At 37.4% G+C, this 16,837-nt stretch overlaps 2 protein-coding genes across 2 annotated transcripts in view; one reads left to right on the forward strand and one right to left on the reverse strand.

Moving 5' to 3' along the window:
- Positions 1–2,656, reverse strand: part of eef1b2 (eukaryotic translation elongation factor 1 beta 2) — a 2,783-nt gene extending 127 nt beyond the window's left edge. Inside the window, exons 1-6 of the mRNA XM_073852025.1 lie at positions 2,502–2,656; positions 2,009–2,131; positions 1,680–1,809; positions 1,434–1,497; positions 170–295; positions 1–78 (exon numbers count right to left, since the gene is read on the reverse strand). The exon at positions 1–78 is cut by the window's left edge and continues 127 nt beyond it. Coding sequence (XP_073708126.1) covers positions 1–78; positions 170–295; positions 1,434–1,497; positions 1,680–1,809; positions 2,009–2,131; positions 2,502–2,581 — 601 coding nt within the window. The 5' untranslated portion in view covers positions 2,582–2,656. The remainder of the gene's footprint in view (positions 79–169; positions 296–1,433; positions 1,498–1,679; positions 1,810–2,008; positions 2,132–2,501) is intronic.
- Positions 2,657–3,050: 394 nt separating this feature from the next.
- ndufs1 (NADH:ubiquinone oxidoreductase core subunit S1) lies at positions 3,051–16,438 on the forward strand. The gene is made up of 19 exons (XM_073851765.1): positions 3,051–3,165; positions 3,771–3,853; positions 3,944–4,035; positions 4,112–4,219; positions 4,318–4,394; positions 4,488–4,569; positions 4,701–4,831; positions 5,936–6,121; positions 6,224–6,358; positions 6,451–6,565; positions 6,671–6,816; positions 7,878–8,006; positions 8,106–8,235; positions 8,331–8,491; positions 13,920–14,074; positions 14,261–14,436; positions 15,684–15,818; positions 15,896–15,968; positions 16,065–16,438. The coding sequence occupies exons 2-19, from the start codon at positions 3,775–3,777 to the stop codon at positions 16,154–16,156; spliced, it is 2,202 nt and encodes a 733-aa protein (XP_073707866.1). The 5' UTR covers positions 3,051–3,165; positions 3,771–3,774; the 3' UTR covers positions 16,157–16,438.
- Positions 16,439–16,837: the final 399 nt, after the last annotated feature.

Genomic DNA, 16,837 nt, shown 5'->3' on the forward strand with positions numbered 1-16,837 from the left:
CTGTTCCAACTTTATCATCCTCCACAACACAGGCAATCTGCAGCTTCTTGATGCCATAGCCAACAGGCAACAGTTTCGCTGTAGAGGAGAAGTTAGGTGACAGTTAGTCTATTGAAATACAAAATCTGGACAAAACTTTATGACTTGAATAAAGTATATTTTGACTTACATTGTCCCCAAACTAAACCGTCCAACTGAATGCTGCGGACACACTCCTCAAGCTTGGCCATGTCGGTTTCATCATCCCAGGGCTTGACGTCCAACAGGATGGAAGATTTGGCGATAAGTGCAGGCTCTGCTCAGACATTAAAAAGTGTCAGTGATAACACAAACAAAGGAATGCAGCGATTACAATTAAATGACTAGTAAATGTCAGGTTAAAAAGTGTCAATCACATCGTTCAGACGAAAGATGGTAATATGAAGTCATCATTGAACTAGTCATAATGTTACAATGTGCACACTACCAGTCAAAAGTTTGGAACAATTAGGATTCAAGGTTTTCAAAAAGAGGTCTATTATGCCAACTAGCTTTTTAGCATTGAATTACTTAAGTCTTAATGGAATTGTTCACTTTACAGATAGAAAAAAAAATTACAGATAAAATGTAACCCCCCCCCCCCCCAGTCATCAAAGATGTTTATGTCTTTCGTTCTTCAGTCGTAAGCAAATCATGTTTGAGTAAAACATTAAGATTTCTCTCCATATAATGGACTTCTATGGTGCCCCCGAGTTTGAACTTCCAAATGCAGCTTCAAAGGGCTCTTAATGATCCCAGCCGAGGAAAGAAAGGTATTATCTAGCAAAACGATTTATATACTTTAACCTCAAATGCTCGTCTTGTCTAGCTCGGCAAGATGAGTGTTTGAGATTTAAAAAAAAAAAAAAAAGTACACAAGTTGTAAATGATAAGACCCTTCTATCTCGGCTGGGATGGTTCAGAGCAGTTTGAAGCTGAGTTTAAACTGCATTTTGGAAGTTCAAACTCGGGGGCACCATAGAAGTCCACTATATGGAGAGAAATCCTGAAGTGTTTCATTAAATTTCATTACAACTGAGGAAAGAAGGACATGAACATCTTGGATGACAAGGGGGTGAGTACATTATCTGTACATTTTTTGTTCTGAAAGTGAACTACTCCTTTAAGTGTCAATTATCCTTCATAAATAATTCTAAAATGTTGATTTGGTGCTCAAGAAACAACGTTGAATAAAAGTTGTTTCTTGTTTGTGGAAACCATGATACACTACATTTGATTGTTTTTTTGGGGTAAGATTTAGGGGGGGAATTAAGTTTAAAGGATTTCCACAAAAATATTAGCATATTACAATGATTACTAATTTCCTTGGTAAGCACAAGAGACTTTGAAGACGTGAAATCTCAATTATTGCAAACTTTTGACAGTTAGTGTGCATTTAAAAGACAAATACGTACTCTTTGCCTTCTTTGCGTTGTATGCTGCAAGCCTCTCCTCCTTGATCTTTTTGGCTTCCTCATCCTTTAAAGTGAGAAAGATCCATTATCAAGTGTACACAAACATACACCAACTGCATGGTCATTTTTCAACTGGTTATCAGGAAGAAAAGTTGTCCATCACAACATCAGCCGAAAGATGGTAAAAACATCATGTGACCACACAATTGTGTCAAAACTCGCTATATGTTCCGATTCTGAACTCACTTCTTCCTCATCAGAACCGAACAAATCAATGTCATCGTCGTCTTCATCAGCCGCCGCAGGAGCTGCTGCCGTTGTGTCCTGCACACCAGCAGGGCCGTACTGACCGAGAGGCTTCTTCACACCTGGAAGGCTAAAGAGGTAAGGAGAGGAGAGTGAATCCTTGCTACTACAAAGGAGCTACTACTGTGTCTGAGAATTTCCAGCCAAATCAGATTTTGAAATTTCACATCAGTCACTCAGACGAAAGATGGTTATAGGATAAACATCATATATTGGTGGAAGTACCTGCAGTGCAAAATATTAAATAACACAATCAAGCTTCGGATTACCTGCCTTTCTCCTTCTGGTAAGACTTGATGTGGTTGTACCACCGCAAAGCATGACAGAGGTCAGCTGAAGGGGTGCCAGACAGGGCATCGAACACTGCAATATCAGCCTGAGAGGGCACATACCTGACAAGAAAATATGATTAGTAAGGCTGGTGGTTTTCTCCATGAGCACTAAGAGGTGTTTATAGATGGACTGGGTTACATAAATCCATAACATTTACAAATGGATCCACAGTACAGCAATGCAAATGTGGCACTTAGCAAACACTTGGGGGAGGGGTAATTTACTACTACAAATACAGACCCTACAATGTTTGAACATACATATGCCATATTATTCATAGTTAAAAATAAAAACCCATGCCCTTTGAGGTTTATCACTGCATCCAAAATGATTTTAGTATTACAGCATAAGAAAAAAAAGGATAATCACAAGTTGTTACAAGCCAACTAAGGACACTTGATAAATAAAGTCACCCCACAAATAGCTCACCCCTCGATGTAACTTTTGTCTGCCAGAAACTCATTCAGAACCTTGAGTCCAGCGGGTGTTTTGAGATCGCCAAAGCCCATTGTTAGAAGTTACCGGTGGACCTCGTGGAGACGTGGAGCCCTGAGCTTGGAGGAAGAGCGAAGGAACGAGAAGACAACGTGAGATGGTCTTTATACCGCTGACGCTATGACTCCGCCCACCTAGGCATATTTTACAAAAATATACGAAAACAAGACACTTTTGACAGCAATTTGCGCTAGGTATGGAAAGCTGGATTTTTATAGACCATAAAGAAGCCATAGTAATCATCTCTTGTTTTTGACAGATAACAAAAACCGTGATGACTACCTGGCTTTTAATGTGAAACAAGAGAAGGAAACGACCGCTTTTATGAGCGGAAATGACGACGCCTAAATGTAAAAGGTCAACGAAAAACGTTGGATTATTCTTATAAAATGTATTTAATATATTATTGTATTTTAACACACGTATATGCTTTTTCAATGTTATAGAATAATCTGATTCAATAAAATGTTTTTTCTATTTTTCAAAGATTAATGTACTTCGGCTATTTCCGTCATCTCCGAAATCCCCCGAGTGCACATTCACAACTGAACCGACGTCTGTAACGCTGTTCTGGTCTAGAAGGCCAAATAGCGTAAAGGTAAGCATTAAAGATGTTCTTTTGTCTACATTTAAGTGTAGCTTACATTTTATCAGGACATTTACTTTATGTATAACAGCTGAAATTATAATTGCTTGCGAAACATGGGTAGTTTACAGTAACGTTCTCCCTGTCCTTGACTAAGCTACAGTGCTGCTGAGTGCTAGCCTGCTAACCAGTGTCTGTGTGTATAGATGGAAATGTCAACATTGTGATTTTACAGTTGTAATCTTTACTGTGCAACACCTAGATACATTAAGAATGGGTTCTTTTATAAATATTGTTCTTCATGCTTTTTTTATGGCACAAACATGTTGCTTTAGTGGGGTTATGAAATATTAGGTTTTGTAATCCTTGACATGGGATTTATTGTACTGACTGTCTTCACTCTGCAGGAATGTAACTAAATAAAGAAGTTATCATTAATACTGTCATTTGTATATCTAGGGTATGATCACGATTATATTGTGTCCATTTTTTTACAGTGTCCTTGTGTTTCAAAGTACAGTAGCAGATTTATCCCATGTTAACCTTGATATTATTAATTAAATACTGTGGATTAACATGTTACGTGTGCTTCTAATCACCTGGCATTTCATCTACAGCGACATGTTGCGTTTGCCAGCAGTAAGTCGGGCTTTGGCTGGTGCGGCCCATTCCAAGGGCTCCATTGCCACCACTAACAATGGTATTTGCATTATTTTTTTTATCTGTGAAAATGTAATGCCCTACTGTCTTGTCCTGTCATTTTCTCACACTGGTTTATTTTTCACAACAGTGTGGATGTCAGTCCGGGCCTCAAGCAATATGGTTGAAGTGTTTGTAGACGGAAAACCCGTCATGGTGGAACCAGGAACCACTGTTCTACAGGTAAAAATGCAGTGAACATTTCATTTTTATTATTTCCATGTAAAGTGTAGTATGTTGACATGCCAACTGTGTTTAGGCTTGTGAGAGAGTAGGTGTGCAGATTCCTCGTTTCTGCTATCATGATCGTCTGTCAGTGGCTGGGAACTGCCGCATGTGTCTGGTGGAGATCGAGAAAGCACCAAAGGTAACATGCACTACTGAAACGCACACATTGTCCATCATTATCAAAATGCATGAAGAGTCTTAGTTTAAGCACTTGTTTCATCTGCACTTTATCAACAGCCTGTTGCAGCATGTGCAATGCCAGTCATGAAGGGCTGGAACATTTTGACCAACTCAGAGAAAACACGGAAAGCCAGGTTTGGCTAGTTTCTTCCTTTACAAATCATTTTCACGCATTGCATTACATACAGTTTGTTTATTAATTTGTATTTCTTGTGCGTCTCTAATAGAGAGGGAGTCATGGAGTTCCTGCTTTCCAACCACCCTCTTGACTGCCCAATTTGTGATCAGGGAGGAGAATGTGATCTGCAGGTAAAAAAAAAAACATTGTTTACAGCAATTTAATGGAACTTGACTGTGAACTTGAGTATGCACTCATGAATGCAAATGGAATTATCACTAATGCACTTTTTTCCCATCTTGATGTTGTGCTGGATTTATAGGACCAATCGATGATGTTTGGTGCTGACAGAAGCCGTTTTACAGAAGAGAAGAGAGCAGTTGAAGATAAAAACATTGGCCCGCTCATTAAAACAATTATGACCCGCTGTATACAATGCACACGTTGTGTTCGGTGAGTTTGGTGAGGTTTGTTATTCTGCAAGCTACACTACCAGTCAAAAGTTTTTGAATAGTAAGGTTTTTTCTTCTGCTCACCAAACCTGCATTTATTTGATCAAGAGTACAGCAAAAACTATAAAACTTTGAAATATTTTTAATATGTAAAATAGCTGTTGTCTATTTGATTATATTTTAAACTAATTTATTTTAATTTATTTATATTCCTGTGATTTCAAAGCTGAATTTTAGCATCATTATTTCAGTCACATGATCCTTCAGAAATAATTCTAATATTCTGATTTGCTGCTCAAAAACATTCATTATTATGATTATGTTGAAAACAGCTGAGTAGAATTTTTTTAGGTTTCTTTGATGAATAGAAAGTTCAGAAGAAATAGAAATGTTTTGTAACATTCGAAATGTCTTTATCATCACTTTTGATCAATTTAAACCATCCTTGTTAAATAAAAGTAATAATTGCCATTGTTTATTTCCCACAAAAAAACATCTTTCTATTCATCAAATAATCATGTACTCAAAAATACTCAACCGTTTTAAATATTGCTGATAATAATAATAAAAAGTGTTTCATGAACAGCACATAAGCATATTAGAATGATTTCTGAAGGATCATGTGACACTGAAGACTGGAGTAATGCTGCTGAAAATGTAGCTTTGATCACAGGAATAAATTACATTTTAAAATATATTCAAATAATTAAACAAAACAGTTATTTTAAGTAGTACAATATTTCTAAACTTTACTGTTTTTGCTGTACTTTCGATCAAATAAATGCAGGCTTGGTGAGCAAAAGAGGCTTCTTTAAAAAACATTACAAGTCTTACTGTTCAGAAACTTTTGACTGTTATTGTAGGTTTTACATTTACAATAAAAGCAGAAGAATTTTCATCTGTGAAACTGTTCCATGATAGTTCCTGTATAAAGTCATGTACAAACAATGGCCTATGGTGCAAAGCTTTACGGATTACTTTTTTGTACTAGTTCCTATTACCTTCAAGATCAGACAGAGTTTGTCAGTGTTCAAAACATTGCATTAGCAATTCATCAAATATACAGATATACATAATTTTTTTTTTTTTTTTTATAACTTCACAGTTTTGCCAGTGAGGTTGCTGGTGTGGAGGACCTGGGAACCACAGGACGTGGTAACGCCATGCAGATTGGTACCTACGTAGAGAAGATGTTCATGTCTGAATTGTCTGGTAACGTGATTGACTTGTGTCCTGTTGGAGCACTGACCTCCAAGCCTTACGCCTTCACTTCACGACCCTGGGAGACCAGGTACAATCCTGAGAGATTGTTTGTTTTGCTTTAAATAGTGGATTACTTTGTGAATGTGTGTGCACTTTAATTTTTGAACATGCTTTGCTGATGTGTCTACAGAAAAACTGAGACCATCGATGTGCTGGATGCTGTTGGCTCCAACATTGTGGTGAGCACCAGGGGTGGTGAGGTCATGAGAATTCTGCCCCGTCTGAACGAGGATATCAATGAAGAATGGATATCCGACAAGACCAGGTGAGTGAATAATCTCTTAAAATATAAACACATTTCTCTCGCTTTCTCTTCATTCACACACACTCATGTGTCTCTGACTTACCCTCTCTAAGGTTTGCATATGATGGCCTGAAGAGGCAGCGCCTGACCCAGCCAATGGTGAAGGATGCCAGTGGCCAGCTGGTTGCCACCACCTGGGAGGATGTTCTTACACTTGTGGCTGGAGCAGTAAGTGATTACATATACAAAAAAATCACACTTTTATCATTTTTCTATGATATGCTTTGCCATTTGCAGACAATAGAGTTCAATGGTTGTGATTTGTGTTTTCAGCTCCAGGGAGTTAAGGGTTCTGAGGTAGGAGCTATTGCTGGTGGGATGGTAGATGCTGAGGCACTGGTGGCTCTGAAGGACCTACTGAACAGACTGGACAGTGACACCCTCTGCACTGAGGAGGTCTTCCCAATGGCTGGTGCCGAGTGAGTACTCATCTGATCAGACTTATCTGTCTTGAGACTGAAATGAGAATAATGTTTGTCCTGATTTCAGTCATAATATATATTCTCATAGTGATGTTTGGAGTACAATAACTATTACTAAGGAAACACCACTAATAATTACTTGGGGATGAAAAAGGATAAGATAGTTCACCCAAAAGTGAAAATTCTGTCAATAAATGCTCACTCTTGTTATTTCAATCCCGTAAGACCTGAAATCAGAGAGCTTTCTGACCCTGCATAGACAGCAACTACCACATTCAAGGCTCAGGAAGGTTGTAAGGTCATCGTTAAAATGGTCCATGTGACATCAGTGGTTTAACTGTAAGTTTATAAAGCTACGAGAATACTTTTTTTGTGCAAAGACGACTGACACGGAATAAAGTTGTTATTTTTGTTTTCTTTGCGCACAAAAAGTATTCTCGTTGCTTCAAAACATTAAAGGAGTAGTTCACTTCTCTCCATATAATGGACTTCTATGGTGCCCCCAAGTTTGAACTTCCAGAATGCGGTTTCAGATGGCTCTAAACGATATCAGTCTAGAAAAAAAGGGGTCTTATCTAGCAAACCGCAAAAAATGTATAAACTTTGTATAGAGATTAAAAAGTATATAAATTGTACATGTTTTTAGAAAATAATCAATCGTTTTGCTAGATAAGAACCTTCTTCCTTGGCTGGACTCATTTAAAGTCCTTTGAAGCTGCATTTAAACTGCATTCTGGAAGTTCAAACTCACATGGACTATTTTAACAATGTCCTTACTAGCTTTCTGGGCATTGAACATGGTAGTTCCGTTGCTGTCTATGCAGGGTCAGAAAGCTCTAGGATTTCATCAAAAATATCTTCATTTGAGTGCCGAAGATGAATGAAGGTCGTACAGGTTTGGAACGACGTGGGTGAATAATTAATGACAGAATTTTCATTTTTGGGTGAACTATCCCTTAAAGTTTTGATTTGGGGTGAGTAATTGACAACTTTTGTTTGAACTAACTTTTCATTCTTACTATTACAGATTTAAACTATTGTATCTTTTGTCTTTTTAGAACCGACCTGCGCTCCAATTACCTCTTGAACAGCCGTATTACTGGCATTGAGGAGTGTGACCACCTGCTTCTGGTTGGAACAAACCCACGTTATGAGGCTCCTCTCTTCAATGCACGTATCCGCAAGAGGTATAACCATTGCACGATGTATTTGCAACGGTTGTAAAAAGTTGACTAGGTGTCATTTTACTCCACCTCACTGTTTTCTTTTTTATCTTTATGTTTCAGCTGGCTGCATAATGAGCTCCAGGTGGCCTTGGTGGGTCATAATGTGGACCTGAGCTACTCTTACAACCATTTGGGTGAAACCACACAAGTTCTGCAGGAGATCGCTACTGGAACACACCCGTTCTGCAAGGTAGCAATGTTGGAGTTAATTTGGAGCTTTGATTGAAGTCTTACATTGTCTGTAAACATGACTGAATATGAATTAATTTTGTTTTTGTATTTCAGGTTCTAGCCCAGGCTAAAAAGCCTGTCGTAGTGGTGGGTAGCTCCTCTCTTCAGAGAGAGGATGGGGCAGCCATCTTTAAGGCTGTATCCACAATTGCTCAAAATTCTCGGGCCAGCAGTGGTGTTGAAGACGGATGGAAGGTCCTCAATGTGCTGCACAGGTCAGCTACTACAATAAGTGTGCATGTCTGTACCTTTCTTTAAAAATCTTTTCAGTTCTACTGTTCTGTGTGATTGAAAAGAATTGTGAATTTTGACTTTTTGCTTAAGCCCGGCTCACACTACAGGAGTTTTAAAATCCTGACCGATTATTAAATCTGGTTGCAGCGCACACATAAGGAGAATCTTCGCAGATTATCTTACCTGAATTCTTAAACCTGCACACACTACAAGATTTTAAAATCGTGGCGCATCACACACTACAAGATATCATTAGGATTATCATGCCGGAGGAAGCGCCTCTCCTGATCTCACACAGCCAATCGTCATTTTAGCAACTAATGTTTACATATAGGTTAGCTTGTGCAAGCAGCTTTCTGCACTCACCTGGTATGTTCAAAACTAGGGCTGTGATGGTCTCAATGGCCCCAGAAAAATTAATTACCATGAATGTGTCGGGGCAAAAATTAAAGGAGATTTTCGAATTAATAATAATAATAATTAATAAATTAGTATTTTCTGAGTCAGTGTCGCAAAGATCCTGACTCACCATCTGCTCATTGGATGCGCATTTAATGCCTAAATGCATCTTTATGGATTAGGCCTATAGCTAATGAGAGAGTTTTGTTTTCGATTTTAATTATTTCGTTTTATAGTTGTGAAGTAATAATTTAAAGCTTTCTATTGATATATTAATCATGTCTGTGAGGCAATTACCTGGGTTTCGGTTAATTATTGTGAAGCGCTCCTGTTTAACACCAAAGACATCAGAAAGCGTGTTTGTTTTCTTCAAAAGCACGTTTTGTTAATGCTGTGTACACACAAACTAAGGTAGACCCTTTACAATTCTGGATGATATATTAGGCTACTCTTACCTTTATGAGCAAAAATGAAGTTTCACATTGCACCGGCGAATCCATGTCCTAAAGCGCGCTCCAGCTTTCAATCTCTGCAAATGAGTGGATATGTGCCTATTATAGCACACATTTATCTAGGTTAAACGATTAAACAAATATTGTGATATGCTTAAGTTTATATATATATATATATATATATATATACATACTAGATTTTAATTTAAATCGTGATGACTTGAGAAGGCTAAATTGATCTGTCTGTCGCTGGTCGCTTAGACATTACTTTAAAAAAAAAACGAAAACTTGAATTGAACAAACAAAAAGTGTTCCAAATATATCTCTAAATTAACTTTATAAACTAAAGAAACGAAAATAAATGTAATCACTTTGCTATTAAAGACAGCATCTGTGTAATGGGGAAGAGAAAGAGGAAAAAAGACAGGTTGAAGTCGGACTCGGGCCACTAATTCTGATGAGCTGTCCGACATTTTTTGCAACGAATGTTTGTTTAATAGCCTATTTCGTATTTAGGCTACTTTCTTATTTAAATATATTATTTCTTCGATTTATTTGAGTGTTTTTTAGGCTGCTTGTTCAATGACTAAAGTGCTAAAATAAACAGGCACGTTTTGTTAATAATGTTTGAGCCTAATTTAATTGTTTCAAAATTATATACTTATGTATTTATATATAGGCCTATATACACAAACGTTATAATGTATATATCTATAAAACACTGCGCCACCGCGGTGCATGCCACCGTCACAGCCCTATATTCAAAACTGAGACAATTTCACTAAAGCAGAGCTCCTCTTTCTCCTTACTTTTGTGGTACGTTTTCGACACATTATACAGACAGTGTTACTACAAAAACTCAAGAAGCAGTTTCCTCCATCGAACACCCCTGTTTTGCGGTCACGCATTGGCTGTTGTGAAAGCACATAGCGTCATCATCGCGATTTAAAATCTTAAATATCAAACATGTTTGATTTGATCGGGGCAGCCCCGATCTGTCTGCTAGCAGATCGGGAGGTGCAAGATTCGATCTTTGAACGCCTCACATTACAAGATAATCTGCGCCGAACATCGGGGCCGATCGAGGTGCTTGACAAGATTTTTGCTCCGATTCTCGGGAGGGGAAAATCGGGGCAAAATCGGGCTAAAAATCCTGTAGTGTGAGCCGGGCATTAAAGGTATAGTTCACCCAAAAATGAAAATTCTGTTAATAATAATAATTCATAACTCATGTCGTTTGCAACCTGTAAGACCTTCTTTTGCCTTCAGAGCACAAATTAAGATATTTTTTTAATTAAATCCGAGAGCTTTCTGAGTTCTGACCCTCCATAGACAGCAAGGGTCCTACCACGTTCATGGCACAGAAAGGTACTAACAACATCGACAAAATAGTCCATGTGACATCAGTAGCTCAATCATTTTATGAAGCTTTAATTTGTGTTCCAACGGCGAAGAAGGTCTTACAGGTTTGGAATGATATGAGGGTGAGTAATTAATGACAGATTTTTTTTTGATTGAACTATCCCTTTAATACAAGCAGTGGCGCCTCCAGGATTTTTTTCATAGGGTGGCCGAAAGGGGCCAGTAAAAATGTTAGGGTGGCACAATACAATACAAAAAAATGCATGCCTAAATCTGATTGAAGACAATAATTTTTGGCATTATTTCTGGTAGCATATAAAGTTATAGGCTTCAAAACTTCAGTATTACTCTTTATAGAGCAAAATAGAAAAAGTCGCTCTGCAATTTAACTGCAAATAACCTCGTCTTTATTTAATCGGCATATTCATCAAAATAGACACAAGCTTAACCCTTGTGCCTTCAAAAAAAAAAAGTTACACATAGGTGCAAAATGGACAAAAATGTCCACATCCAAAAACTGTCATAAAAATATGATTTGTTAATATTTTTTTCCACTTTCACTGATGTTGATTTTTTTAACCAGCATCTGTTCTATCCATAGATATAAACATTAATTAATTTTTAGAATTTTAACCCTTTAAATGCTGGTTTGTTTACATAATGCCACAGGTGTTTTTTTATGAAAAAATGAAAAATAGTAGTTAATTTCCATATACTAAATGCTAAGAAGATTTTTTTCTTTGCTTATTAGCTTCTTGGGTGTGTCAATGAAGAACAACAACATTCATTTTGAGGCATTTTTTTATGTAGTGTCAGATTTAAAAAAAAAAAAAAAAACAACAACTAACACTTAGGGCCATAATGGACAAAAATGGCCATGTCAAAAAACTGTCATAGAAATGTTATATATTAATTTTTTTTCCACTTTCACTGACTGTTGTTTTTTATCAGCATCTCTTCTATTCATAATTACCAAACATTCATTCATTTTCAGAATTGTAATGCTTTAAAAACTGGTTTATTTACATAATGCTCACTGTCAGTGGGCAACACCAGCTCCAGAGCTTCCTCTGCTGAGTAACGTCTCTTTATCTTGCAAGCAATGAAATGACCAAGCCCTCAAGCACCAAATATGTATAGGTTTTGCTTTGCGAACACCTGTCTGGGCTGTGCGAACACTCAAACTTTGTATAAAATCTACCAGACTACACAATCAGCATTTTCTTGTGGTGAAAACAAAAACAATGTGTTTAGGGGCTTCTGAACTTCTTCATCAAATTCAAGCTCACCTTTTATCTCTGTACAAAAACAATAACAAATGAAAAAGTGCAATCAAGGATTTAAAATATGTGTTTGGGTGAAAAAGAAAAATCCTCAAAGCTCATTAACCTTCTTTGACCTCATTCATAGCTTTCACATGGCCCTATGACCCTGCCAAGGGTGGGACTCATTTACATGGAGTGGGATTTTTGATTGCCAGTACAATGTCATTTCTTTCAAACATATTACACCCATAAAATTTTCAGAAAACACATGCAAACCACACTCTGACATCCTTACCAACATACCCACACAATTTTAGCTGCATTATTTTTCCAATTGACTCTATAATAGGCTATAATATGCATAAGCAGAAAACACAAAAAAGTGAGTATTTCTTTTATATGCCAAATTTGAAAAAATGGCACAATCTAGTAAAAAATGGTAAAAATTTCAAATTTGAAGCCTTTCCGATAGAATGAATGCCTATATTGCATCATTTTATAGTCAAATGGCCCTGGGTTAAAAAATTGCAGTTTTAATGGGTTTCAATGTGGACATTTTTGTCCTTAAGGTCCTGAGTGTGAGTATTTTTTGTACGGAGGGTAAAATAGATTTTTTTGAAGGAAATGAGGATGAAATATTAAAATTTCAATAAAAATACTCACCTGAGCCAAGATTTATGCAGTTGGCATTAACACAGACATACTTAAAACAAAAAACAAAACTGTGCAACCCGAGCCCGACGGGCAGCATCGAGCTTGCCTTCAGCGCAGTTTGAAGAGTTTGCGCGATCATGCGCACGCAATAAAGCTTGCCACAAAGCACAGGCAGAGGTAATTACCATGAATGTGTCGGTGGAAATAGTAAGGTAATATTTTTTAAAAATTAAGCTGACAATCCTGACACGCCATTTCCTCATTGGACTAGAGAAAATTGCATTTTTAAGGATTTCATAGCCTAATAAAAGTTTTTGCTTTCGGTTTCGGTTCATTATTGTAATACGCTTCTGTTCAAGACCAAGACAACAGAAGCTAATCTTCTATGCAAGGGTTAAAATAGTAGAACAGAGTAACAGGGGCCCTTGGTGACGGGGAGCCCATCGCGAACCCTTCCCCTCCCACTGAACGTGGTCTTCTATGTTTTCTTTTTTTATAAAGTCACAAAGTTTTGTTGATATTGTGAGTGCACACAAATAAACATAGACCTCAGCTTTACAGGTCCGAATAATTTATTACTCTTACCTTTATGAGCAAAAATTATGCCGTATTTTATGTTGTTTCCAGTGCAAGTGATCGCGCTGCACCTCCAAGTCCTGTAAGCCCAAAATTAGCTTTCACTTTCCGCATGCACAAACGATTGGATATGGTTCTAACAGCGTACATTTATATTGGTTAAATGTTTAAACTAACATATATAATACGATTGAACAGTTTAATATCCAGAGATGTTATTTCAGACAAGTCGTGATTATTTGAGAAGGCTAAATTGATCAAACATAGGCTATGTTCGACTCGCTGGTCGTTTTGAAAATCAAAAACTAACATTTAACGAACAAACAAATGCTCCAAACACTTTTCTAAATTAACTTAAAATAATAACGAAACGAAATATAATGTAATCTCTTTGTCATTGCATACAAAACTGAACTATTTATGCATGCTTGGCGTTGCGGCTGCGCTTGTGAGAGTGCTTGAAGTCGCCGCAACTCAAGAGGTGGAGGGGTTGAGAGCGTATTCTACATTACACATCATAGAAGTTTATATTTATTTCTAATATTGTGTTTTGTCAATGTCCGTGTTAAAAAAAACTCCACTCTTGCTGGTTGGGGGGGCCAGTGGGGTGGCCAGTGTCATTTTAGGGGTGGCCGCGGCCCCCCCTTGGAGGCGCCACTGAATACAAGTACTTACCTTGTCATACATGTGTTTGACCTTAGAGTGGCCAGTCAGGTGGCAGCCCTGGACTTGGGTTACAAACCTGGTGTTGATGCCATCCGGAAGAACCCTCCCAAAGTACTGTTTCTCCTAGGAGCCGATGCTGGTTGCATCACCAGAGCAGATCTTCCCAAAAATAGCTTTATCATCTACCAGGGTCAGTAAACACACTTGCATATTTTGTATATTATAGACTTTGTGATAAACTTAAAAAAAATTGAAGAATATTATAATATTATAATAAAGCTTACTCCAAGCGAAGAGCGACAAAGACCTTTGCAATGAGTATATCGGGCCTTAATGGTAAGCGGCTTGCATCCAAATGTATTCTTTTGGGTTTAAGGTCACCACGGAGATGCAGGTGCAGTCATGGCTGATGTGATCTTGCCTGGTGCTGCATACACTGAAAAGAATGGCACATACGTCAACACAGAGGGCCGTGCCCAGCAGACCAGGGTGGCAGTCACCGCTCCTGGTATGGCACGTGAAGACTGGAAGGTTCTGCGTGCCATTTCTGAGGTACGATCATTAAAGCCTGGATTTAACGATGTAGAATATTGTTCATTTACAGTTGAGGTGAAAAGTTTACATACACCTTGTAGAATCTGCAAGGTGTTAATCATTTTACCAACGTAAGTATGATCATACAAAATGCATGTTATTTTTATTTTTTTTTATTGAGTACTGACTTGAATAAGATGTTACACAAAAGACGTTTACATATAGTCCACAAATGAAAATAATAGTTGAAGTTAAAAATTATCCTGTTCAAAAGTTTACATACGCTTGATTCTTGTTACCTGAAAGATCCACAGCTGTTTTTTGTTGTTGTTGTTGTTGTTGTTGTTGTTGTTTAGTGAAAGTTGTTCATGAGTCCCAGTTAAACTGCCTGCTGTTCTTCAGAAAAGTTTTCCAGGTCCCATAAATTCTTTGGTTTTTCAGCATTTTTTTTTTAATTTAAACCCTTTCCCAAAATGACTGTATGACTTTGAGATACATCTTTTGACATGAGGCCAACTGAGAGACATAACTAGTACCGGAAGTTCAAATGCTCACTGATGCTTCAGAAGGAAACACAATGCATTAAGAACCGGGGGTGAAAACTTTTTGAATTTGAAGATCAGGGTTAATTTGTTTTCTGGGAAACATCTTCATCTGGGAAGTATCTTCTGTAGCTTCTAAAGGGCAGTACTAAATGAAAATAATATGATATTAGGGCAAAAAAAGAAAAATGTACACATCTCCATTCTGTTCAAAAGTCCCCCCCCCCTCCCAGCTTAATTCATGGTTTTTCCTTTTGAGCATCGGTGAGCATTTGAACCTTCTGTAATAGTTGCATATGAGTCCCTCAGTTGTCCTCAGTTTAAAAAAGATGGATCTCAAAATCATACAGTCTTTGTTGAAAAGCGTTAAAATAATAAAAATGCTGAAAAAAACCCAAAGAATCTGGGACCTGAAGGACTTTTCTGAAGAACAGCGGGCAGTTTAACTGTTCAGGACAACTATCATTAAACAAAAAGCACAGCTGTTGATCATTCAGGTAACAACATTATTAAGAATCAAGTGTATGTAAACTTGAACAGGGTCATTTTTATAAATTCAACTATTATTTTCTCTTCTGGACTACATGTAAATGTCTTTTATGTGAAATGTCTTATTCAGGTAAGTACTTAAAAAAAAAATACAACTGTACCTTTTTCTGAGCTCTGTATTTAGAATAAAATTCCGGTTGTTCAGTAGAGAATTTCATGTTTTTGTTTGCTTAGCTGGCGGGGGTCACACTGCCGTATGATAAGGTGGATGAGGTAAGGAGAAGACTGGAAGAGGTCTCTCCTAACCTGGTGAGATATGATGATGTAGAGGAAGCCAATTATTTCAAACAGGCCCATGAGCTTTCAAAGGTTAGTGTTCTTTTTCAATTCAAATTTAAATTCTGCACTACTTAAACTGTTAAGTAATGTCCTGCTGTTCTCTTTAGGCTGTGAATCAGTCATTGCTTGCAGCTCCTCTTGTACCTCCTCAGCTCACAGTGAAGGATTTCTATATGACAGGTAGAGTAATATATATTGGTTTCTTATGTGTCAATAAAATGCTGTTTGTTTTTGAACCTGTCGTTTACCACTTCCTTCGATTGTCTTCCTCCACAGACCCCATCAGCAGAGCCTCTCAGACTATGGCAAAGTGTGTCAAGGCTGTGACAGAGGGAGCAGCAGCAGTTGATGAGCCCTCAATTTGTTAAACTCTTTCAGGCAAACCAGTCTGTCCATAGTAACATACATGAAAATAGTCAACGTTAAGTACATGTACAAACACATACCTGGATTTCAGCATATGTTGCTGCTTGTGTCTCATCTCTTATGTAGTCAGACTTCCACAGAGCAACAAAAATGTGTGAAATTAATCACGCTCCTATTTAATAGGCTTTGAAGGGTGTTGTAAAGTTGCCATGATTTGGCCGAATGAGGTCTGCTTTGTTTTGGAAAGCTCTTATTATGATAAATAAAAATGTATTATATCAATACACTATTGTCACCATTCACATCACTGGTATACATTATTCAAAGCAAAGGCACAGTTGAAAATCTAGAAAATCAAAAGTTTTATAAGTATGTAGAATGGAAGTGTAAGGACAAAATCCTTTCTAAAAATAATGAGGTTGGATTAAGTGCAATGCAAAGCCTGATTTGCTCTAAAAAATGTATATATTTAATTTGACACAACTTTTTAAATCTTAAATTACATTAACTAGCAAAGTAATGGATTATCATGAGTTCCACTTTAATGATCAAACTTTTTACATGTTGCAAAGTCTGTAACACCTTTGTATACATTTTTACAACCATGTCTGGATCTTTCTGACATCACTGAAGAGTGATAGGGGGCAACCTTAGTCACTTCAAAATCTCTTTACCCCCACTAA

Source organism: Garra rufa, chromosome 12, assembly GCF_049309525.1.
Source record: "Garra rufa chromosome 12, GarRuf1.0, whole genome shotgun sequence".
NCBI classification, from domain to species: domain Eukaryota; kingdom Metazoa; phylum Chordata; class Actinopteri; order Cypriniformes; family Cyprinidae; genus Garra; species Garra rufa.